General features: G+C 37.6%; 2 protein-coding genes across 8 annotated transcripts in view; one reads left to right on the top strand and one right to left on the bottom strand.

The window, feature by feature from the left end:
* The window catches only part of LOC138855181 (uncharacterized), a 204,225-nt gene that overhangs the window by 35,784 nt on the left and 142,988 nt on the right, over positions 1–25,453 (bottom strand). The gene's annotated exons all lie outside the window — the stretch shown is intronic.
* The window catches only part of LOC128704241 (rootletin), a 504,072-nt gene that overhangs the window by 433,948 nt on the left and 44,671 nt on the right, over positions 1–25,453 (top strand). For all 6 annotated transcript variants that reach the window (XM_070102946.1, XM_070102947.1, XM_070102942.1 and 3 more), the window contains exons 22-29: positions 2,298–2,497; positions 3,192–3,359; positions 8,986–9,110; positions 14,309–14,428; positions 15,950–16,065; positions 19,115–19,214; positions 19,639–19,828; positions 24,136–24,290. In XM_070102946.1, the coding sequence (XP_069959047.1) occupies positions 2,298–2,497; positions 3,192–3,359; positions 8,986–9,110; positions 14,309–14,428; positions 15,950–16,065; positions 19,115–19,214; positions 19,639–19,828; positions 24,136–24,290 (1,174 nt within the window). The remainder of the gene's footprint in view (positions 1–2,297; positions 2,498–3,191; positions 3,360–8,985; positions 9,111–14,308; positions 14,429–15,949; positions 16,066–19,114; positions 19,215–19,638; positions 19,829–24,135; positions 24,291–25,453) is intronic.

The following is a 25,453-nucleotide window of genomic DNA, read 5'->3' as shown; positions in this document are numbered from 1 at the left end:
ACTATGGTTAACAGAACATTTTTGCATGTGCTAGTTACTGTACTTAAATATTTTTAGCCCTATTTCTTAAATATTCCTCTAATCTTCTTAGCACTGACATTGACAGAAAAGAATGAGCCAATTTTCAATGCAAACCTGTGGCTAATTTTCAATTTAGGGGTGTGTGCACAACAAAAAATAAAAAAGGCACCAAGAAAAATTTAATAATCAAAGGTATTCCCTGAATGGCCTCCAGTAAATAACATTGTTTAATGAAATCTGGTTGATTATGAAGCATGTTAATGCCAGGGCTTGACTGTTACTAACGATGCTCTGGTATAATGTAAAAAAAAAATAAGGAATGCATTTGCCTGGGTGAGAGAGAGAGAGTTGAACATTTTATCATGAAGTTTGTTTAATTTTTAACACTCCAGCTGTCTCCCAAGGAAGGGGTGACCCAACAAAGAAGAAAATACTTTCACTGCATCACATTAATCACTGTCTGCCATGAAGGGCATTGACATCATAGTTCAGATGACCCTCCTAACTGTGACATCCCTTGTAGAATGCAGGGCACTTTACTCATCACCTCTAGGACTGAAGTCCAGCTAACCAGTTTCCCTGAATCCCTTCATAAATGTTACCCTGCTTACACTCCAGCAGCACATCAAATCATAAAAACTCTAGCATTCTCAAAAAAGTCTTAACAGCTCAGGCAAAATGTTAGCAGGTAATTTTTGCAGATGAAATTTATCAAGTTTTGTAAATTAATTATATGTACAGAAGCTAGTTCATTCTGTATATCTAAGGAATGTAGATTAGGATATTTTCTAATGCTAATTGAACTTTACTGCATTTATTCTAAAAAATATTGTTTTGTAGCATAAACGTATAGAAACAAATTTATTTAATAATGAACATTGTGTATTTGGGTGAATTCCAAATGTATTCCAATGAACCTACCATATTTAGAAACAATTCTAGTATACAATATATTGTGAATAAAAGGATGAAATATGTAATCAGTATTAGAATATTGTTCACTGAAAATCATGTTTGTAAGAGCTGTCACACACTTTTGCACTCAGTTTAGGCCTCCTTTCACTTTTGTTTTCATACCATTACTTGTGACCAGAGCCCACTAGCAACCCTTGTAGAGCAAACCATATTTGCTTGTGTCAACACCTATCCTTTCTTTCTGCTCCTTATCTGCTCAGCCCCTGGACATTTCCACAATTGTTGTCACATTTTGTGAGATATCCTTTAGCTCTTCCAGATTTTCTGACAGTGATGGCTGTTTCTTCTTGGTTCATCAGTTAGGGGACTTCAGGAGGCCCTTTCTGAGTGTGCTCTGATAGACCAGTTTGTTTTGTCTGAGGATGAATCCTAAGAGTGCTTTACTTGGAGAGGCTTCTCTCTAGTTCTCCATGGATCATCTAGGGTTCCCATCTTAGTGTTGGGGAGTGAAACAACTTACAAATCTATAATAGCTGTCAGGCTTTACAAAGAGGGCACACTTCCCATCTTTCACTCCTAAGTGACTGTTGCACCATTCAACATCCTTCAAGGATGAGATAAATTTCACAGAACTGGTGGGACCTCGGCTGTCCCCAGTCAGAGTCCCAAGCCCTCTCAAGTGATATCACCCAACAAGTGAAAGGTTTCAGCCAAATTACCAGAAAAGTTGTTGATCATGCATCCTCTCATTAATACATTTTGGGGTGTTGCTGCAAGGTTGTATACATCCCAAGTGAGCTCTTATAACGTGTTGAGAATTAGGGACACTCATGGCATCCTGAGAAGACCTCTGGGCCCTACACCTCTCATCTATCACCTGAGCTTCAGAAATCAAAAAAAATATATGCCTGAAGTACTAAAAATATATGCCCAAGATTTTTTTCATTTTGTGTTCAATAACCTTCTACTGTACAGTATTAGAGAAAACTTCTACTGTAGATGTATCTCATTTTGCTTTATTAAAGGACCTAATTTAATAATACAAAATGTTATAAATCTTTTTTTAATTAAGCAAGATTTGATAATTCATCTGTTACCATATATTTGATACTATGAAATGCTATTAAGCTGCATGATAATTACTATTGTCTAAAAATAATTTCTGGAGCAGCAAAAGCTTTTAATATTATAAATGATCATTTGCCTGTGTGTTGGCCTGCATTTCTTTTGTCATTTTTTAAAGCAAAGTTTGCATGAGACTATAAACTTGACATTTTGGTTTGAGCTGGTATCTGTATTCCACTCATTTTGGAACTTATTAATATTGTCTGAAAAACATCTGATTCAATTTTTTTCATCAGCCAAACATTTGAAAAGCAGCTCAAGGAAGAAAAAGACTCCTATGAGCGCAGAATACGAGAGCTCCAGAGCCGTCTAGACGATTCCCGGAGAGACAACGAGGTTGAGATCACGTCTATTAAGACCGACCTGAGGTTGGCACGAGAAGATGCTTGTCGACTACAGCAGGACTTGGAGGATGCTGAGGAGAAGCTTAAGGATGGTAAATTATATTTAAAATTCACCTGTTGTGCATTTAGGTAATTGAGAGAGAGACTTTAAACAAAATAAGAAAACCTTAAGCACAAAACAAATTTGTTAATTATATACTATATTTTGATGTTTCAGAGCATTTTGAAACATTCTTGTATATTTAAATTTTTAGTAGCAATCCTTTAGTTTTTTATATTTCACACACAGTGGGGCTTAATCAGTTACTTGATAAATTCCCTCTACAGGGAAAACATTGTAATATGAAAGATCTTCCTGTTTAAAGTATCTTAAATGCTACTTGTTGGATTAGGCCATTGCCTTCCTACTATTAGTACTTTTAACCCTTAAACTGTCCAAACAGATCTATGTTCATATGCATAGTGCTCCAAAAGTAGATCTATGTTTTTTTTACATATAACAAAAAAAAAATGTAGATCAAAGTTTTTTTTACATGTTTTTAAATGTAAAAAAAAAGCTCTACATTTTTTTACACACTTTCAAATGTTGAAAAAACGTAGATCTACATTTGGACAGTTTAAGGGTTAATTGGAATATAGTATATGCTGTATTATCTAATGATTTATAACTGTTGGCAGATTATGAGATTAAATTTTGCATGTGGAATACTGTAGATCCACAGTTATTTCACTTGTTCATGTGATACATAATTTATACAGTGTAACAAATTAATATATTTTATTCAGCTGAAGAGAAGCGAAATGTATTAAAGAAGGAAATAAGTCGCGTCAATGATGAGATGAGAGCTGCAGAAGAAAGACGATCTACAGAATTACAAATCTTTTTGAAAAAAGCAGAACAGGAGAAAAAAGATATACAAAAACGACTTGATGATAAAGAAAGCAAGCTTAGCTGTAAGTTTATTTTTTCCCTGTTGAGTTATTACAGTTCGTTTGCTTTCTGTTTAGCATGAGATTATTCTTTTTCTTATTTCCTTTCATCTCCATGGCTAAGTGGAAAAGTATCTTGCCTCCATAAGCCATGCATTTCGTAAAAGGCAACTAAAATGCTGGGAGCAATAGGCTAGTAAACCCATCTCCTGTGTAAATTGCCAAATGTAAGAAGAAAAAACTGTAAAGGTTTCTTCTTTTATGGGTCACCTTGCCCAGGTGGGAGACAGCCACTGTGTTGAAAAAAAAATCTGCGAAGTCCTCCATAAGCAAGTGGAGAGCATAGCATATACTGTGAAGCACAGTACTGTTAGTTCAAGACTAACTAGCTTTGTTCTGTCAGAGCACAATGCATTATCATTAACCCTTTCTGTTAATACTAACTCCCTTTTTAATAGCTTTCCCATCAATGTCTTTTAGCTCTAGTACTGCTCAGAATGTTGTGAGGGTGAGAAAAACCCTTGAAACTGACCACAGGCATATATTAAAGTGTAAAATTTTCTGCATTATCTACAGTACCTTTAATTCTAATGCAAGTGGATTAGTACTATACAGTATTCTTTTAATTATAAAGCTCTTCAAAACAACCATACCCGAAGTGAATCATATTTACTGCAAACAAATTTTTTTATTGTTTATCTTGTACTTATGCATGTGTGATTATTCCTTTTCATATTCCATAAGCTCTTGATTTAACCCTTAAACTGTCCAAATGTAGATTTACGTTCACCTGCGCGGCGATCCGAATATTTTGAAAAATATATATATATATATATATTTTATAGAGGGGCCACAGATATATCAGATCACTTTCTAGTTGTAGCTACACTGAGAGTAAAAGGTAGATGGGATACAAGGAGAATAGAAGCATCAGGGAAGAGAGAGGTGAAGGTTTATAAACTAAAAGAGGAGGCAGTTAGGGTAAGATATAAACAGCTATTGGAGGATAGATGGGCTAATGAGAGCATAGGCAATGGGGTCGAAGAGGTATGGGGTAGGTTTAAAAATGTAGTGTTAGAGTGTTCAGCAGAAGTTTGTGGTTACAGGAAAGTGGGTGCAGGAGGGAAGAGGAGCGATTGGTGGAATGATGATGTAAAGAGAGTAGTAAGGGAGAAAAAGTTAGCATATGAGAAGTTTTTACAAAGTAGAAGTGATGCAAGGAGGGAAGAGTATATGGAGAAAAAGAGAGAGGTTAAGAGAGTGGTGAAGCAATGTAAAAAGAGAGCAAATGAGAGAGTGGGTGAGATGTTATCAACAAATTTTGTTGAAAATAAGAAAAAGTTTTGGAGTGAGATTAACAAGTTAAGAAAGCCTAGAGAACAAATTGATTTGTCAGTTAAAAATAGGAGAGGAGAGTTATTAAATGGAGAGTTAGAGGTATTGGGAAGATGGAAGGAATATTTTGAGGAATTGTTAAATGTTGATGAAGATAGGGAAGCTGTGATTTCGTGTATAGGGCAAGGAGGAATAACATCTTGTAGGAGTGAGGAAGAGCCAGTTGTGAGTGTGGGGGAAGTTCGTGAGGCAGTAGGTAAAATGAAAGGGGGTCAGGCAGCCGGGATTGATGGGATAAAGATAGAAATGTTAAAAGCAGGTGGGGATATAGTTTTGGAGTGGTTGGTGCAATTATTTAATAAATGTATGGAAGAGGGTAAGGTACCTAGGGATTGGCAGAGAGCATGCATAGTTCCTTTGTATAAAGGCAAAGGGGATAAAAGAGAGTGCAAAAATTATAGGGGGATAAGTCTGTTGAGTGTACCTGGTAAAGTGTATGGTAGAGTTATAATTGAAAGAATTAAGAGTAAGACGGAGAATAGGATAGCAGATGAGCAAGGAGGCTTTAGGAAAGGTAGGGGGTGTGTGGACCAGGTGTTTACAGTGAAACATATAAGTGAACAGTATTTAGATAAGGCTAAAGAGGTCTTTGTGGCATTTATGGATTTGGAAAAGGCGTATGACAGGGTGGATAGGGGGGCAATGTGGCAGATGTTGCAAGTGTATGGTGTAGGAGGTAGGTTACTGAAAGCAGTGAAGAGTTTTTACGAGGATAGTGAGGCTCAAGTTAGAGTATGTAGGAAAGAGGGAAATTTTTTCCCAGTAAAAGTAGGCCTTAGACAAGGATGTGTGATGTCACCGTGGTTGTTTAATATATTTATAGATGGGGTTGTAAGAGAAGTAAATGCGAGGGTCTTGGCAAGAGGCGTGGAGTTAAAAGATAAAGAATCACACACAAAGTGGGAGTTGTCACAGCTGCTCTTTGCTGATGACACTGTGCTCTTGGGAGATTCTGAAGAGAAGTTGCAGAGATTGGTGGATGAATTTGGTAGGGTGTGCAAAAGAAGAAAATTAAAGGTGAATACAGGAAAGAGTAAGGTTATGAGGATAACAAAAAGATTAGGTGATGAAAGATTGAATATCAGATTGGAGGGAGAGAGTATGGAGGAGGTGAACGTATTCAGATATTTGGGAGTGGACGTGTCAGCGGATGGGTCTATGAAAGATGAGGTGAATCATAGAATTGATGAGGGAAAAAGAGTGAGTGGTGCACTTAGGAGTCTGTGGAGACAAAGAACTTTGTCCTTGGAGGCAAAGAGGGGAATGTATGAGAGTATAGTTTTACCAACGCTCTTATATGGGTGTGAAGCGTGGGTGATGAATGTTGCAGCGAGGAGAAGGCTGGAGGCAGTGGAGATGTCATGTCTGAGGGCAATGTGTGGTGTGAATATAATGCAGAGAATTCGTAGTTTGGAAGTTAGGAGGAGGTGCGGGATTACCAAAACTGTTGTCCAGAGGGCTGAGGAAGGGTTGTTGAGGTGGTTCGGACATGTAGAGAGAATGGAGCGAAACAGAATGACTTCAAGAGTGTATCAGTCTGTAGTGGAAGGAAGGCGGGGTAGGGGTCGGCCTAGGAAGGGTTGGAGGGAGGGGGTAAAGGAGGTTTTGTGTGCGAGGGGCTTGGACTTCCAGCAGGCATGCGTGAGCGTGTTTGATAGGAGTGAATGGAGACAAATGGTTTTTAATACTTGACGTGCTGTTGGAGTGTGAGCAAAGTAACATTTATGAAGGGATTCAGGGAAACCGGCAGGCCGGACTTGAGTTCTGGAGATGGGAAGTACAGTGCCTGCACTCTGAAGGAGGGGTGTTAATGTTGCAGTTTTAAAAACTGTAGTGTAAAGCACCCTTCTGGCAAGACAGTGATGGAGTGAATGATGGTGAAAGTTTTTCTTTTTCGGGCCACCCTGCCTTGGTGGGAATCGGCCGGTGTGATAATAAAAAAAAAAAATATATATATATTTTTTTTTTTTTTAAATTTATATAATTTTTATGTTCTGATAATTACAAATTATAATATAGTTCTTGTGATTTCATAGCCAATCTTTGTTCTGACACTAATATTGTGTACTGAAATAGTACTCAAATTGTAACAATCACACTGACAGGTGAACATTTTCACCTGCCCTGGTCATTTACTATTGTCTAGAAATATATACAAAGTATTTATAGATCCCCACAATGTTTTAGACTTGCTGGAGTATGAACCTCCTTGAAGCATGGTGTTATGACAAGGGTCAGATAAGTGACATTTGATGAATGTGCTCTGCTGGAGGGAACTTTGCCTTTATATGTTTTTACTCTTGCACACAAACATGTCTTTGTATGTCTGTCTGTCAGTCTATCTATCTGCCTGACTATCTGTCTGCCTGTTTATCTGTGCATCTATCTGTCTGTTTGCACATCTATCTGTCTATCTGTACATCTATCTGTCTGTATCTGTACATCTGTCTGTCTGTCTGCCTAGTTCAACTTATCTGTCTTTCTGTCTTCTGTGTGTGCCTGGAGTGTAATATAAACTCCTTGAATAATGGTGTTATGACAGCCTTAGATAACAGTGACATTTGATGAATGTGTGCTGCTGAAGGGGGGAGCCTTGCCTTTATATGTTTTTACTCTTGCACACAAACATGTGTCTATCTGTCTGTACATCTGTCTGTCTGTCTGCCTAGTTCTGCTTATCTGTCTTTGTCTGCCTGTGTGTCTTTCCATCTGCTTGTCTCTGTCTCAGGGAGCAGCTAGTAAACCTGTTGGTTTGTAGTGTAAGTGCCGCTCCCTAATTGCTGAGCAAGTGATACTGCTTTTATTTGCATCATGTTTATGTATGTCTTATATCTACAATATATAGCACTTGGCTGGGAATTTTTGGGTTATCCTAGGTAATTTACATTATGTATAATAACTGTATATATGAGTACATGTGAGAGACAGAGATACAAATAGGCAGTGATATAGACAGAGATATAGACAGATATATACAGATATATACAGATAGACAGAGACAGCCAGCCAGCTAGCCAGCCAAATACATAAGAACATAAGAAAGAAGGAATACTGCAGCAGGCCTACTGGCCCATGCAAAGCAGGTCCAATCCCCCCCCCTGGCTTAGACCAATGACCCACCTGGTCAGGTCACATCCACTGAAAGGAGGAGCAAGACATCTGACCTAGTAGCACAAGCTAGTCAGGTCCAACTCTCACCCACTCACATGCTCTCATGCATTTATCTAACCTATTTTTACTCTCCTCTTAAAATGTGAGTGTTAATATGACATGACATCGGTGAATCCCTGGTGCTTGCCATGCTATTTGCTCTAGCTGGTGCTCAGTTGAACTGGTGCTCCCACAAGGTACTAAGTGCTCCCAGAATTTTTTCATAGTGTGCACACTGAATGCACAGACCCATTCTTTCATGTCTAGGCGACTCAGGCCTATCACACAAAATTTGAAGGAATGAAAAATAAAACGTTGATCTACATTTGGAGCCCACCGCATGTCAACTTATATATACGTGTGGACAGTTTAAGGGTTAACATAACTCAGAAATACAGGACAGTCTGCTGGGTCAGTTGATTTGGAAACATTGGATGAAGTCCATTGATTACAAAATTGTCCATCATTATTACGATTACAGCAAAACAGTCTCATTTCTGTTCACCACAGTTACCATTACCAGCCACCCACTTCCCCCATTAGTGTGTTAAAGTGAGGATTTAATGTAGAGTACCTAAATATAGCTTACACTAAACAATTATAATATGTATATGAACCCTGGTTAGTGCACACAGCTGAGCATTTTTCTGATGTAATAAATCAAATTCTTTCTCATTGTATCTTATCACATTACCAAGGTTGATATTTTCCTCACAGTAAGTGAAGTGCTTATGTCTATCCCATTTAATTTTGAAGGTCCTGAAATATCCCTAGATATTTACTTGATACTGTACATAATAGATTGAAAGTTTATTTAATGATTTGTAAATCATAAAACAGAATTTTCTCCATGGGGAACTGGAAAACAATTCTTCCTTCATAAGCCATGCATATCATAAGAAGTGACCAAAATGCTTGGAGCAAGAGGCTAGTAACCCCTTCTCCTGTATGAATTACTAAATTTAAAAAGAAAATCTTTCGTTTTTCTTTTTAGGTCACCCTTTCCCTGTTGGATATGACTGGTATGTTGAAAAAAAAAATAAATTTCAGTATTTTTTGCTAGTGTACTCAAATTATTATTGGGAACTTGTGTAATTATTTTCAGCTTTGGAAGTCTCCGAGGCCAAGCACGCAGACCTTATTGCTCGCATGACAACACAACTCCGAGAGTTAAACACTGTGAAACAGGATGCTCACCGGGAGATGTCAGACCTGAAGAAGAAACTTCAGGTTTGTTAACTTAAAGCAATATATACTAGTGTGTATACATAAAAGAACACTGCTATATAAACATAAATTAGGTTGATAAATGAGACACTTGTGCAACATTTGAGTATCTTTATTTTACAGAAAAGTTTTGCCAGCCATTGGCTTCTTCAGTCCCATGCAGAGAAACATGGAAGATGAGAAGTTTGAGGTAATCAGTCCCTCAAACTCCTCCTTTCTCTGCAATGGACTGAAGAAGCCAATGGCTGGTAAAACTTTTACAGAATAAAAATACCCAGATGTTGCACAAGTGTCTCATTTATGACCTTGTCAGTTTCTAGATGTTGCACAAGTGTCTCATTTACGACCTTGTCAGTTTCTAAACCATTTATTCACATAAATTAGGTTGCACCAAGCAGAAGTGAAAATTAGCAAGATACAGTGTAACTGTAAACTGGAGATAAATTTATAATCTAGTTTCTTGCAGAATTTATATTAGTGCCCTTCAAGGAGAGGGGACAATTCTAGTGAAAGGCTCTTGATGCAAGGAATTGAAGTTCCTGTTTTCTTCCTTGAATAACACCTGACTACCTCTCATTCCCTAGGTGCAGTATGACTAACATATTTAGCACCTCACCAGGATTGTATAAATAATACATAGAGAACATTAATAAAAAAATTATCTTCTCTTAGAAATTACATAGAAAGTGGAACAGTACAGTGCATTGATGCCATTCTTTGGTTTGAATATCAGTTTGCCCACTGGTGAATGGCTCTCATTTTGTCTAAGGCAGCACAGTGGTTGAGATGTCCAATGCCTTGGTCTATTTAAGTTTTGATCAAAACCACCAAAGTGCAAACATATTACATACTCTTTCCATCCCACTTTTCTCCCAATAATTTCTTATCTTACCCAAAGGAAGCAAGGAGCTAGTAACACCTTCTCCTGTATAAATTACTAAATGTGAAAAGAAGAAAAAATTTTGTTTCTTCTTTTTTCTGGGAGACAGACAGTGCATTGAAAAAAAAAAAAAATCTTTCCCCCAACTATTTCCTCTTCTAAATTATTCATTTCCATCTCCCTCTCACACATTGATGAAATTCTCCTTGTACCCCATCTAACTCTTACTCTAGCTACCAGTAACCAATTTTTTTTTTAGCACTTTAATGATCTGATATATATGTCACCTGTCTAAAAACATGCACATCCAAAAGGCTACCCATTAACCTTTTTTCTGCTAACACATTAACCCGTAAACGGTCCAAACATATATATACATTTTTTCAACATTTGAAAGTATGTAAATAAGTAGACCTTCTTTTTGTTTTTTTACATTTGAAAATGTGTAAAAAACTTTGATCTACTTTTTTTTTTTGTTATACAGCGGACCCCCGGTTAACAATATTTTTTCACTCCAGAAGTATGTTCAGGTGCCAGTACTGACCGAATTTGTTCCCATAAGAAATATTGTGAAGTAGATTAGTCCATTTCAGACCCCCAAACATACACATACAAACGCACTTACATAAATATACTTACATAATTGGTCGCATTCGGAGGTAATCGTTATGCGGGGGTCCACTGTATTTGAAAATATGTAAAAAAAAATGTAGATCTACTTTTGGAGCACTACACATGTGAACATAGATCTGCTTGGACCGTTTACGGGTTAACAAACTGCTGTCATTATGCCCTATATCATATATTGTGTACTTATTTGTCCTCTTTTTAACTTTCAATATGGGTATGCTTAGTCATCATGCTGTAACAAAGCACATTTTGCAAATTGTAGGAAAACAGAAAGTATATATGTACTAAGCCCACCCCCAGTTATTTTTGCAATAGGGTATACAGACTAACATCAAGGTTTATTATACGTTTTCAAGGTTTCATATACTGTATCTATTTTTCATCTTCATTAATACTGGCATTCTCGGTTGTTACAGAAAGCTCCTGGCCTTGGCATGTTCTGAATAATGTTGATTGATTGTACTGTACAGTGTATAGAATTTTGGTGCCAGTAATTTTTTTTATTCTGAAGAAAATAAGCTGCAGATCATGTTATACATTTTAGGCAAAAACTTATCTCGAGTCCCAATATGACTCGGTTTTTAGCAAGCCGCTAACCAGACTGAGAGTCGAAGATCAAAATTAATTTTTTATGGGAGAGCCACAGAATTTGGTTAACACAAGCTTATCCAATGTTATTCTGACACCAAATGACTTCGAACAGGCGATAAATGACATGCCCGTGCACTCTGCCCCAGGGCCAGACTCATGGAACTCCGTGTTCATCAAGAACTGCAAGAAGCCCCTATCACGAGCCTTTACCATCCTATGGAGAGGGAGCATGGACATGGGGGTCGTCCCACAGTTACTAAAAACAAGACATAGCCCCACACCACAAAGGGGGCAGTAAAGCAACAGCAAAGAACTACTAACATCCCATATCATAAAAATCTTTGAAAGGGTCCTAAGAAGCAAGATCACCACCCATCTAGAAACCCATCAGTTACACAACCCAGGACAACATGGGTTTAGAACAGGTCGCTCCTGTCTGTCTCAACTACTGGATCACTACGACAAGGTTCTAGATGCTCTAGAAGACAAAAAGAATGCAGATGTAATATATACAGACTTTGCAAAAGTCTTCGACAGGTGTGACCATTGCGTAATAGCGCACAAAATGCGTGCTAAAGGAATAACAGGAAAAGTCGGTCGATGGATCTATAATTTCCTCACTAACAGAACACAGAGAGTAGTAGTCAACAGAGTAAAGTCCGAGGCAGCTACGGTGAAAAGCTCTGTTCCACAAGGCACAGTACTCGCTCCCATCTTGTTCCTCATCCTCATATCTGACATAGACAAGGATGTCAGCCACAGCACCGTGTCTTCCTTTGCAGATGACACCCGAATCTGCATGACAGTGTCTTCCATTGCAGACACTGCAAGGCTCCAGGCGGACATCAACCAAATCTTTCAGTGGGCTGCAGAAAACAGTATGAAGTTCAACGATGGGAAATTTCAATTACTCAGATATGGTAAACACGAGGAAATTAAATCTTCATCAGAATACAAAACAAATTCTGGCCACAAAATACAGTGGACCCCCGGTTAACGAACTTTTTTCATTTCAGTAGTATGTTCAGGTGCCAGTACTGACCGAATTTTTTCCCATAAGGAATATTGTGAAGTAGATTAGTCCATTTCAGACCCCCAAACATACACGTACAAACGCACTTACATAAATACACTTACATAATTGGTCGCATTTGGAGGTGATCGTTAAGCGGGGGTCCACTGTAGAGCGAAACACCAACGTCAAAGACCTGGGAGTGATCATGTCGGAGGATCTCGCCTTCAAGGACCATAACATTGTATCAATCGCATCTGCTAGAAAAATGACAGGATGGATAATGAGAACCTTCAAAACTAGGGAGGCCAAACCCATGATGACACTCTTCAGGTCACTTGTTCTATCTAGGCTGGAATATTGCTACACACTAACAGCACCTTTCAAGGCAGGTGAAATTGCTGACCTAGAAAATGTACAGAGAACCTTCACAGCGCGCATAATGGAGATAAAACACCTCAATTACTGGGAGCGCTTGAGGTACCTAAACCTGTATTCCCTGGAATGCAGGCGGGAGAGATACATGATTATATACACCTGGAAAATCCTAGAGGGACTAGTACCGAACTTGCACACGAAAATCACTCACTACGAAAGCAAAAGACTTGGCAGATGATGCAACATCCCCCAATGAAAAGCAGGGGTGTCACTAGCACGTTAAGAGACCATACAATAAGTGTCAGGGGCCCGAGACTGTTCAACTGCCTCCCAGCATACATAAGGGGGATTACCAACAGACCCCTGGCAGTCTTCAAGCTGGCACTGGACAAGCACCTAAAGTCGGTTCCTGACCAGCCGGGCTGTGGCTCGTACGTTGGTTTGCGTGCAGCCAGCAGCAACAGCCTGGTTGATCAGGCTCTGATCCACCAGGAGGCCTGGTCACAGACCGGGCCGCGGGGGCGTTGACCCCCGGAACTCTCTCCAGGTAAACTCCAGGTAATACACGTACTTAACTTTTTTTTTTTTTTTTAACAAGTCGGCTGTCTCCCACCGAGGCAGGGTGACCCAAAAAGAAAGAAAATCTCCAAAAGGAAAATACTTTCATCATCCTTCAACATTTTCACCTCACTCATACATAATCACTGTCTTTGCAGAGGCACTCAGATACAACAGTTTAGAAGTCCCTCCAAACTGTCAATATTCCAGACCCCTCCTTTAAAGTGCAGGCATTGTACTTCCCATTTCTAGGACTCAAGTCTGGCTAAATCTATAATAACTGGTTTCCCTGAATCCCATCACTAAATATTACCCTGCTCACACCAACAGCTCATCAAGTCCCTAAAACCATTCGTCTCCATTTACTCCTATCTAACACCCTCACACACACATGCTGGAAGTCCAAACCCCTCGCCCACAAAACCTCCTTTACCCCCCCCTCCAACCTTTTCAAGGACAACCCCTACCCCTCCTTCCTTCCCCTACAGATTTATACGCTCTCCAGGTCATTCTACTTTAATCCATTCTCTCTAAATGACCAAATCACCTCAACAACCCCTCTTCAGCCCTCTGACTAATACTTTTAGTAACTCCACACCTCCTAATTTCCACACTCCGAATCCTCAGCATAATATTTACACCACACACTGCCCTTAGACACATCATCTCCACTACCTCCAGCCAACCCCTCACTGCAGCATTTACAACCCAAAGCTTCACACCCATATAAGAGTGTTGGTACCACTATACTTTCATACATTCCCTTCTTTGCCTCCATAGATAACGTTTTTTGTCTCCACATATACCTCAATGCACCACTCGCCATTTTTCTTAACTACCACTGTAATGTTTTATATGAAGTCCTAAACATATGTTATCCATCTTGAAAATACTTTGTAGTCACAGTTCATTAAAGTGTACTTCCTGATTTATACCTTACTGGTGTATTTTCAAATGATGGAATTGATCAAGATATGATAAAAATGCCATTATATGTAAGAGCAATTTTTATAGGATTTTTGAAGGCTTATAAAATACTATTAATTCTGCTTTATGTATTTCAAAAATTTTATTTTTGATAAGGGACATTCCCTATCATTTTTTTTTATATTTCATCATAATCTTATAATTATTTAAATTGTTTCTTTAAAGCTGTTAGAGACAGAATTGCTTGGCAAATCTCAAGAACTAGAAAATCTCCGGCTGCGGCTGTCATCAGAAGAAGACCGCCATAATGAAAGCAGAAAAGAGGCTTCCAAACTTAAAACCAAGGCAAGCAGCTTCTTTTGTAGGTCACTATAATAGGAAAGCTGTTAATATTTTTAAGGTTTTTATGTAATTTGGATTTCTTTAGCCACCTTGACTTTGTGAGGAAACACTTAAGCATAACAGTATAGTACTGTAATAGTAATAATATTGATAACCATAATAATATCAACAATAATATTTTTTAGTACACTGGCCATCTCCGATCAAGGCAGGATGACACGGAAAAAAAGGATACATTCATCCTCGTTCAATAGTTCTTGCCAGAAGTGTGCAGATATCACAGTTAAGATGACACTGCAAACTGAAACATCACCACCCCTCCAGAGTACAGGCACTAAACTTCCCACCTCCAGAACTCAAATCTGGCAAACTTGTTTCTCTGAATCCTTTCATAAATGTTAGCCTGCTCACACTCCAACATAATGTCAAGCTATAAAATTCATACAAGCCTTCTAGATGGTCAAGCCCCTAGCACTCAAAGCCTCCTCTTTCCCTACTCCAACCTCTCCTGGGATGACCCCCCACCCCCACCCCTCCTGCCTTCCACCCCAACTTTATATACCCTTTTGGTCATTATTATATTAAATATAATTAAAAAGACCTGGGTTCAATCATGGGGGCAGGTAAAGATGTATTGAGCAAGTTTCTTGACACCAGTTATCCCAATTTCTCTCCCAGCAGTAAATAAGTACCTGGGTATTAGCTGACTGTTTTCGGGTGGAATCCTAGATGGTGGTACAGTATTGCTGTTATATTGACCTGCCATTGTGAAATCAACCATTTTTTTCAGGAATAAATCCTGCCAAAGATGCAGAGTTGGGTGCACTTTATATTTCTATATACAGAATTTTGTGTTTGAGGGGCTTGGACTTCCAGCAAGCGTGTGAGATAGGAGCAAATGGAGACAAATGGTTTTTAGGACTTAATGTGCTGTTGGAGTGTAAGCAAGGTAATACTTATGAAGGGAATCAGGGAAACTGGCAGGCCAGACTTCATTCCTGGAGATGGGATGTACAGTGCTGGCACTCTGAAGGAAGGATGTTAATGTTGCAGTTTTATAACTGTAATGTAAGCATGTCTCTGGCAAGACAGTGATGGAGTGAATGTTGATGAAAGTTTTTCTTTCTTGGGCAACCCTACCTTGGTGGGAAACAGCCAATGTGTTAATAAACAAATAATACAGTTTTAAAGTACAAAAAAAATAATATATAAATAAAGCAATGTTAATAAAGTTAGTCAGAGTAACATTTTAGCTCTCTGTGTGCTCTAGTTTTTGAAAACTGGGAAAATTGGAAATCTGGAGGTTGATTGGTCTCAGTTATTCTGGATTTTATTAATTTTTTGTAACAAAAAATTCTTTAATCTAATTATTGTATAATGTTAGGTACTAGTTATTAAATATGTCAGTTATTTAAAAAAAAAAAGTGGCATAATGATCTAATTTTTAATAAACGAATGGCTACTAAAAAAAATTTATAATGTGAATATTTAAAGCATATGCTAAATGCAATGTGCATTTCTCAGGTAGCAGAATATGAACGAGAACGAGATAATCTTCAAACAGAATTGGCTCTTCTAGAGCGAAGACTCACTGAGCTTGAAGATCACCATGCAGCTAAGGAGCAGGAACTGGCCAGCAGGTAAATGTATAATCATTCTTTAATACATGTTATATTGTTGCATGGAGGTAGTAAGTTAGTAGACAGCAACCACCCAGGGAGGTACTACCGTCCTGCCAAGTGAGAGTAAAACAAAAGCCTGTAATTGTTTTACATGATGGTAGGATTGCTGGTGTCCATTTTTCTGCCTCATAAACGTGCAAGATTTCAGGTACGTCTTGCTACTACTACTTACACATAGGTCACACTACACATACATGTACAAGCATATATATATATATATACACACACCCCTCTGGGTTTTCTTCTATTTTCTTACTTGTTCTTGTTTATTTCCTGTTATCTCCATGGGGAAGTGGAACAGAATTCTTCCACCGTAAGCCATGCGTGTTGTAAGAGGCAACTAAAATGCCGGGAGCAAGGAGCTAGTAACCCCTTCTCCTGTATATATTACTAAATTTAAAAAGAGGAGCCTTCGTTTTTCTTTTTGGGCCACCCTGCCTCGGTGGGATACAGCCGGTTTGTTGAAAAAAACAAAAAAAACATGCAAGTATCAGGTACATCTTGCCATTTCTACTTACATTTAGGTCACACTGCACATGTATGTTTTTTTTTTTTCCAACAAGTCGGCCGTCTCCCACCGAGGCAGGGTGACCCAAAAAAAAGAAAGAAAATCCCCAAAAAGAAAATACTTTCATCATCATTCAACACTTTCACCACACTCACACATTATCACTGCTTTTGCAGAGGTGCTCAGAATACAACAGTTTAGAAGCATATACGTATAGAGATACACAACATATCCCTCCAAACTGCCCCTCTGGGTTTTCTTCTAATTTATTACTAGTTATTGTTCTTGTTTATTTCCACTGATCTCCATGGGAAAGTGGAACAGAATTCTTCCTCCGTAGGCCATACATGTCATAAGAGGCGACTAAAATGCCGGGAGCAAGAGGCTTGTAACCCCTTCTCCCATATGTACTACTAAATTTTAAAGGAGAAACTTTCATGTTTCCTCTTGGGCCATCCTTTGTAAATGGGGTACAGCCGGTGCGTTGAAATAAGAAGAATGTTGTTGCAGGATATCAGTCGCAGAATTTTTGCAGGTGCAATACAAGCATCACTCATTTGATGACAGATGCATTGCACAAAATCCGTGTAAGCAAGATCACATAAAGTGAAATTTATTTTGTTGTAGATTCCTATTTTATAATTAAAGATGCATTCAAAGAAATAAAAATCCTATGTACTTTTCCAAATCATGCCTAGTTTGTATGGGAAACATCACACTTGTATCAGCTTCATGTGTACATTGAATGAATAGAAAAGTGAAGCTTCCTTATTTGATAAATCTTTGAGTTCAAACTTCAGTCTTTCAGCAGAAGGTATCAGGCACAAAAAATTTTGCCTTTTGTATGAAACCACCACTGTTGTAACTCCACTCTGTTCACACTCAAACTGCATGTCAAATCATTAAAACTGCTGGTCTCCACTCTGATAATATGTTCTCACACAAGCCTGTTGAATGTTCAAACCCCTTGCACTCAGCACTCAAAACCTCCTTTAAAGCTTTCCTCTCCCTCCAACTTTTCCTGGAAGACCCCTATTTTCCCTTCCTACCTCTCCAGAGTTATGTACCCCTCAACAATCCCTCCTTAGCTAGCCTTCTGAATTAAACTTTTGGAAACCCCTACTTATCTTCTAATCTCCGCACTCCTGATTCTTCAGGAGTGTTGAGGTTAGATCCAATTCCCTGGATCAAGAGCTCTTCTTTGGCATCAAGGTACATCACATTAGGGGAGGTAAATAGGTCTAGATATCAAATAGGCCACATTCCAAAGCTTCCAAATGTTTAGAGACCAAATTTCCAGTGCCCTGTGATCCTGGTAAAGAAATAAACCCTCTTAGGCAACATCAGTTAATTTGAACCTTTAAACATGCTACTGTGTACTGATATTATCACAGTAAGCCTCACCTTTCTGGCAGTGACCAGTTATAGGTGGGAGGATTGCAACAGGGAAAGGTGGAAGCTGGTTCTACTAAATAAAATTCACCTTCATCTAAACTAAGCCTAGTGAAGGATGGGCTTAATCCACTAAGATTCCCATAATCTTACTGATCTAAAATTCTCCTGGCTAAGGAGTACTACAGCTGCTGATAATTTAATAAATACACAATACTTAGAAGCCACTGAATGATCAGTCATAAACCTTCACTCCCTTGGATTGAACCTGATTGCCTTCTATTTCCCCAGGTCTTGTATGAACCCTATGGGTTTCTCTCTCCACCCTATGAGTTTCTCTCATCCCCCTATGAGTGTAATAATAGTAAAAATAATCATAAGCATAATGTCTCTAGCTATCTTACAGACTCGTAAGATACATTAAGGCCAGTTACTGGAACATAGACTATGGACTGGCCACTGTCATGACTAAAATCTTATATAAACAAGAGGAATAAAATTGGCACTTATCTTCTACCAGAGTGTTGATGAATGACATCTTCCATTTGGTTGTTCTTGGTGTACAGCTGTAGAAAAATATATCCACTATAAAGGCAAAAGGAAATATACAGAGCTCAAAGTAGCAATGTAGTGATGTCCTTTAGTGGTATAGAAGAGAGGCAATTCTAAAAAGCGTTGTTCTTAGAGTGGTACAGTATTGCTGTTATATTGACCTGCCATTGTGAAATCCTTCATTTTTTTCAGGAATAAATCCTGCCAAAGATGCAGAGTTGGGTGCACTTTATATTTTTATATACAGAATTTTGTGTATCATAACCCAGATGCAAAGATAATTGTCCCAAATGCAAAGATAATCATCTCAAATGCAGAGATAATTGTAAACTTTGAGTTATGAAGCGAATTCATTCTTTTTGAGTGTTAGCATTTATGAGAATAGGAAAGTATGTATGATCCTCCTTTGGTTAAATATTCTTGGAAGAGGTTTCTCTAATTCACACACACACAAAAGCAGACTATAATATTTTGTGCTTTACATGAATTTTTATTTAATATCATTGGTGTTTTTACAGCAGAATTTATTCATGTTTGACCTTTTTTTTTTTTCAGTCTTGAGGAATCTCGTGCAAATGAACGCAAGTTGAATGATGAGAAGAAGAACCTCGAGAATTACCTCAATAATGCCAACCAACAAATCAGCAACCTGAAGGTATAGTTTGATCATTACATTCTTAAAATTTTGAATATTTGATATTTTCAGGCTTGCATTTAAAAAAAAGATTTTGTCTGGTCTTCCAGATCTCGCTTATGAAAACATTCACACAAATTTGTCTCTGTGAATTATAAGTACTGTGCTTTCATCATTACTAGATGTAATATCCTGTAAAAATTACCTTTACTCTTGATGCTGTTGTAAGGAAATGAATATCATATTTTCATGTTCATTCCAAAATGAACAGTTTTAGTGTGGTAATTGATTACTTGTAGTTACATGAACATAGCTGTGCTTGTAGCTTGTTCCTATAGTCTCATAAAATTTAAAAAATTAAGTTAATCCTCAAGTATCTTTTCAGTGTCTAAGTAATTTCCTACATCTTTTGCAGTAATGGATTTTAAACTTGTACATTTTGTAGGTGAAATTATCCCGTGAAGAGGGCCATGTGGAAGCCCTTGAACAGCAGCTGGGCAACCTGGAAACCACCCGAGAACACCTGGAGAGAAAGTTGCAGAATGTGTATACTTCCCTACGCACGGTGACTCGCATGTACCAGGATGTGCCACCATCGTCACCTGTGCTACGGAGCAGGAAGGGCACCAAGATTGGTTGGTATATTAAGCTTACGCATTAGTCAGTGACAGACATGCCAGCTGGTGGTCCAAGTTCTGGCAGTGTAAAGTGTACTTTAAATTTTTTGTCACTGAATTAGTGTGCTTGGTGAGAACCGTAAATACTGGTAGCTTATAAAATACACTATAAAGTGTAATAACACAAACTTTGTACTAAATACATAATTGCTTATGCAAGTAAACTACAATTGAGTATAATAGAGTACTCTAATCTTAACTTTCAAGCTTTGTCTTAACCATGTTTGTGTATTAAGAAATTTAAGAAGCATCTTCATAAGTGTCACTACATTATGCAATAATGTACACATTTTTAACTCATAAAGAAAGATGATTAAGTTTAGAAGTTTTCACTCATTTTAATTGTTTTCTGAATCAAAACAATAATAAAATAAAATATTCTTTTAAGTATTGTTTTGATTCAGAAAACAATTAAAATGAGTGAAAACTTCTAAACTTAATCATCTTTCTTTATGAGTTAAAAATGTGTACATTATTGCATAATGTAGTGACACTTATGAAGATGCTTCTTAAATTTCTTAATACACAAACATGGTTATAGAGTGAAATAAAAATAAGCATTCATGCATGAGTATTTTAACTCCATAAATAAACTTCCTCTTAATTGTAATGGCCAATAATTTGGGTGAACTAAGTAATATGGAATCAACTTTATCTGCAATGTTTTGCTTGTAAAGGCAGTATTAGTGTTGTTAGAGATATAGAGGGCTAGGTGCTAATGATCCAGGTGAGGTGAAGTCAGATTCAGATGGTACATTCTAGACACACCACAAACATGGATTAGATGTACAGGTCTTATGTTGTGACAACTAAAATGAGTTTCCCAGTGGTGATGCAGTGTTGAAGTGTCTTGGATTCTCTTTGATGGTGTCAAGGTATTTAATGGTTGTCACATATATATTTCTTACTAATGTTGATGATTTCTTTGTTTATGAAAATTTTAGCACTTGAACTCCTCAGGTGTTACCTGCAGTCTGTGCTGCACATGTTGCTTATGTCAGTGGTACAGCATACATGGTTAATATTGAAATTATTTGTAACCAAGTTTCTTGATGCTTCTTCTACATAAGCCTACTTGTTAGAATACACACTTGTGTTGCATACTGAAGGTTTTTGTACATACATGTATATGGTGAAGAATGACTTGGAGAAATATTTATTTAAATTTCTGAAACCCATGCTGATGTTTGCTACCCTAGCATACATGACTGACAGCAAAAAATGGGGTTTGCATAGATCAATAAGAAGGCTTCCCAAGGGTATCTTGGAAATAATATTCTTAGGAGCTATTATCCTACTTCAGCTCATTTTAAATCTTAGCCCTATCTAAGAGTGCTAGCTCACCTGAACATGACCTACTAGAGTCAATGAGTATCCTGATATCACTTTGCTGTTATGTGAACAGGGGCAGCAGGTGTAAGGAGAAACCTATATGTTCCACTCTGTGTGAGAATTGAATTTGGGTCCCTTCAGTTTTGAGCAAGTTCTCTGCCAGTTAGCTACAGGTAGCTGCTGTTGATGGTGGTTGGGCACCTGTTGCTTTTATTGTGTCGGGTTTAGCCACTCATCACCTCTAGGGGCTGATCCCCCATTGTCTTCATTCAACCAAGCTGACAGTTCAGGCTGCTACTTGGTTCCCCCTTCCCTCCTTGGAAGCTGTCTGTGGATGGTGGAAGGAGTTGGTGAGCTTTTCCCAAGGTAAAGGGAATGTTCAGGTGATGTTGCCAAGGGGTGTTGAACAGTGGCTTTAGGTGGTATGGGAAGATATCAGTTGTTTTTCCAAGTTTTGTTTGGCAGTGTATGAAAAAATGTGAAAAGCTGAAGTTAGACTGCAAGGACAATTGCTGGTGTTCTCTTATTTTTCTGGTTAAGGCCAACCTTCTCTCAGTTTATAAAAAAGATGTTTACTGTTAATTCATACGTCATTAACCCTTTCAGGGTCCGTCCCGTAGATCTACGGCTTTACGGTGAGTGTCCAAACCGTAGATCTACGCCATGAGCTCAGCTCACTCTGATAAACTGTGAGTGGTACATTTGGGCCTAGATATGAGAGAATACATCTATGTGGTATGTGTGCACCACATAAAACAGATCCTGCAGCACACTGTGTATAATGAGAGAAAAAAAACTGAGACCGTGATTTTCGATTAAAACAGCGAATTTGCAGTGTTTTTTCGTATGTTTTTTATAGTTGTATTTGTGATTTCTTAGTCTCATTTGATAGAATGGAAGACATATCATAGAAATAGAGATAATTTTGATTGGTGTTAGCACTGGAAATGGCTTCAAACTGAGCTCAAAGTGGCGGAAATGTTAAATTTTTGCCGATGTTCAAGAGTAAACAAACGACCTCACACGTCTTATACATGCCAGCTGGTGGGTCTAATATACATTCACAAATGTGGTGATGATATTTATACAATTATTACAATATTGCATAACAGTGAATCTTCTATTTTTTGGTGTGAATAAAAATTCATTATTTGAATAAAAATTCAAAATGGAATTTATTTGTAAAGCCTCAAAACATAACTAATGAACAGAGGAAATGTTAGTTTAGTGCCAGGAATACCTACATTGTTTATTCTGGACCCTATTTTGAAATTGGAATATTTTGAACTTTGTGTTAAATTGGCCAAATTAACAATTTCCGATCACTTTATTTTGTAGTTGAAACAGTTGACTTGGCAATTTCTTGTGCTCAATCGATAGAATAGAAGTAATACTAGTGAAATAGCTAAGAATTTGGTTGATTGGAATAATGTAATTGGCCTAAAATGGGAGTCAAAGTCGGCAAAATCGCCGATTCATAAATATCGCTGACACATCAAAATTCGCGAGAGCATAATTTCGTCAATTTTCCACCAAATTTCGTACTTTTTGTTTTATTACCTTCACAAAAAGATTCTCTACGATTTCATAAGAAAAAATAACAAATTTTTTTTTGAAAATTCTTGGACACTGGTGCATGACTCCAGATTTGGGCCTTGGACCCTGAAAGGGTTAAGAACACATTTTTTTTAACACACTGGCTGTATCCCACCAAGGCAGGGTGACCTAAAAAGAAAAACTAAAGCTTTTCTTATTAAACTTAGTAATTTATACAGGAGAAGGGGTTACTGGCCTTTTAGTCGCCTCTTATGACGTGCATGGCTCGTGCAGGAAGAATTCTCTTCCGCTTCCCCATGGAGATAAGCGGAAATACAGAAAAACAAGAACTATTAAAAAAAAATAGAAGAAAACTCAGATGGGTGTGTAAATATATTTGCGTGTACATGCACGTGTAGTGTGACCTAAGTGTAAGTAGAAGTAGCAAGATCTACCTTTATCCCACATGTTTGAGACAGGGAAAAAGACACCAGCAGTCCTACCATCATATAAAACAATTACAGGTTTCCATTTCACACTCAATAAGAACATATATATACACTTTAAATCTTTATACAATTTGTTTTTTATTTAATAAAGGTGAAATGTGAAAAATGTAATTGTGTAAAGCAAAAAGCGGCAGATAATGTATTGTATATGCTTTGTGAATTTTGTCATACGCCAAGTTTAATTTAATAGTTCTTAGTATTGCTTTGTAATTAACAAATCTTTTTAAATTTGAGCTATGTATATGAGGGTTGTTTACATATTCAAATAATCCACTATAGTACATGTATATATGTGCTGAAGCTTTGTAGATTGTACCATACCTCAGTATACCACTGAAGCCTGGAGTAAAATTAAAGATACACCTGAATTGCCTTTAGCTGTATACAGTATTAACTTTAACTGATCCACAAAATCGTAATGACACGATTGCAAATAATCCATACCACGGGTGGGGTTTGAACCCGCGGTCAGAGAGTCTCAAAACTCAGGCCGTCGCGTTAGCCACATGGCCAGCTAGCTTCAGTAAAATTCATCCAACTAGGTATATTTCTACACCATGAGAAGGTTAGCATATGCACCACTGTGACCACAAATGCATATGTGGTCACAGTGGTGCATATGCTAACCTTCCTATGGTGTAGAAATATACCTAGTTGGATGAATCTTATTGAAGCTAGCTGGTCAAGCGGCTAGCGCGACGGTCTGGAGTTTTGACTCTCTGATCGCGGGTTCAAACCCCACCCGTGGTATTTTCTTTTTTTTTTTTCAGTATTAATTTTTCTAGCAACAATAGCTTTAAAAATACATTATGCATTTATTTTGTTGGTTTATTTCACAGATGCTCAATGTGCTCTATATTCATCAGAGTAATACATTTTCACCCACAGGTTTCGAACTGTCTGGTAGCCACAGTGATATACATGCATCAGTTGAAGCTCTTGGATCACCCGAAAAAGTTAATGTAGCAGAAATTGACCCTGAAATTGTACGTCATGAACTAAGAGCTCTCATGACCCAGATGAATCAAGTGGAGCTAGAAAGGGTAACATTTTGAATGTCAGTCCGTCAGTTTATTGACCAATCAATTATTTTGTTGTTTTCAGCACACTGGCCATCTCCTACTGAAGCAAGCTGACCTGAAAAAGAAGGAATAAAAGTTTTTCTTCTTTTTGCATTTAGTAATTTATACAGAAGGGGTTACTAGCCCCTTGCTCCCAGCATTTTAGTCACTTCTTATGACACACATGGCTTCTCCACTTCTGCATGGAGATCAAGTTTTGTCATTAAATAAAGGATTTCTTTGATTTGTCATTAAATAAAGGATTTCTTTGATAAGAAAATGACATGTAGTAAATAAAAAGACCTAGAGGAAGCATTGATTAAAAAATTAATGGTTTGTTCAGTGAGAGCCTTATCAGGTTACTATAACTTGATAAGGCTCTCACTCAGTGAGAGCTTTATCTATTTAATAAAGTTTTGCTTTGTCTCCATGCATTTTTATTTAATAAATTCTTGGAGAGTCAACTTGCCAAATGCACAGGGATTGTTTCTAGAGATCCCACACCTGGAGTATATCTAGATGGTGATTCACGGGTCAACACCTCTGCAGCCCAGTCTATGACCAGGCGAATAATGTAAATTTATGTCCTTTTAATAAAAAAAAATTCAAATTAGGACTTGTTTCAAATTTCAGAGGTTACTTGTCTTTAGATATACAAATTGCATTCATATTCAATTTTGTAAGAAGTAATAAAAAGAATGAAAATAGATTTGAGCAAAACTTTCCATTTAGTTTTAAATTTAGAGGTATTGGCCAAGCCAAAAGAAATCAGGCACCAAGAAAAAACCACTAATAATCACATTTGAAAATCACCCATCATTGAAATGTTCCATAAAGCATTTCAAACAGCCTTAAGTAAACTCTTAATCCTCCCCATCTGTGAAGGAGATACAAACACATGGTGATGTTTCAGACTCTCTCTGAAATATTTGTGTAAAGTCAGGTTTTGTATGCAGATGCCTTTAAATTTTGTCATAGCACGAGTGCATATTTTCTGATTTTGAAGAACTGTGCAGAACCTTTTTTTTTTTTTCCATGAAGGTCACAATTTCTTTTATAGTCTACCATAAATAATGGTCCAGGCAATTATGAAATATGCAAGAATTCCAAAAACATTGAGGACATCAGATATATCATAACATTAT

Source organism: Cherax quadricarinatus, chromosome 84, assembly GCF_038502225.1.
Source record: "Cherax quadricarinatus isolate ZL_2023a chromosome 84, ASM3850222v1, whole genome shotgun sequence".
In the NCBI taxonomy this organism is placed as follows: domain Eukaryota; kingdom Metazoa; phylum Arthropoda; class Malacostraca; order Decapoda; family Parastacidae; genus Cherax; species Cherax quadricarinatus.
The sequence above is the reverse complement of the archived record's forward strand: the minus strand, read 5'-3'. Positions and strand labels throughout refer to the sequence as shown.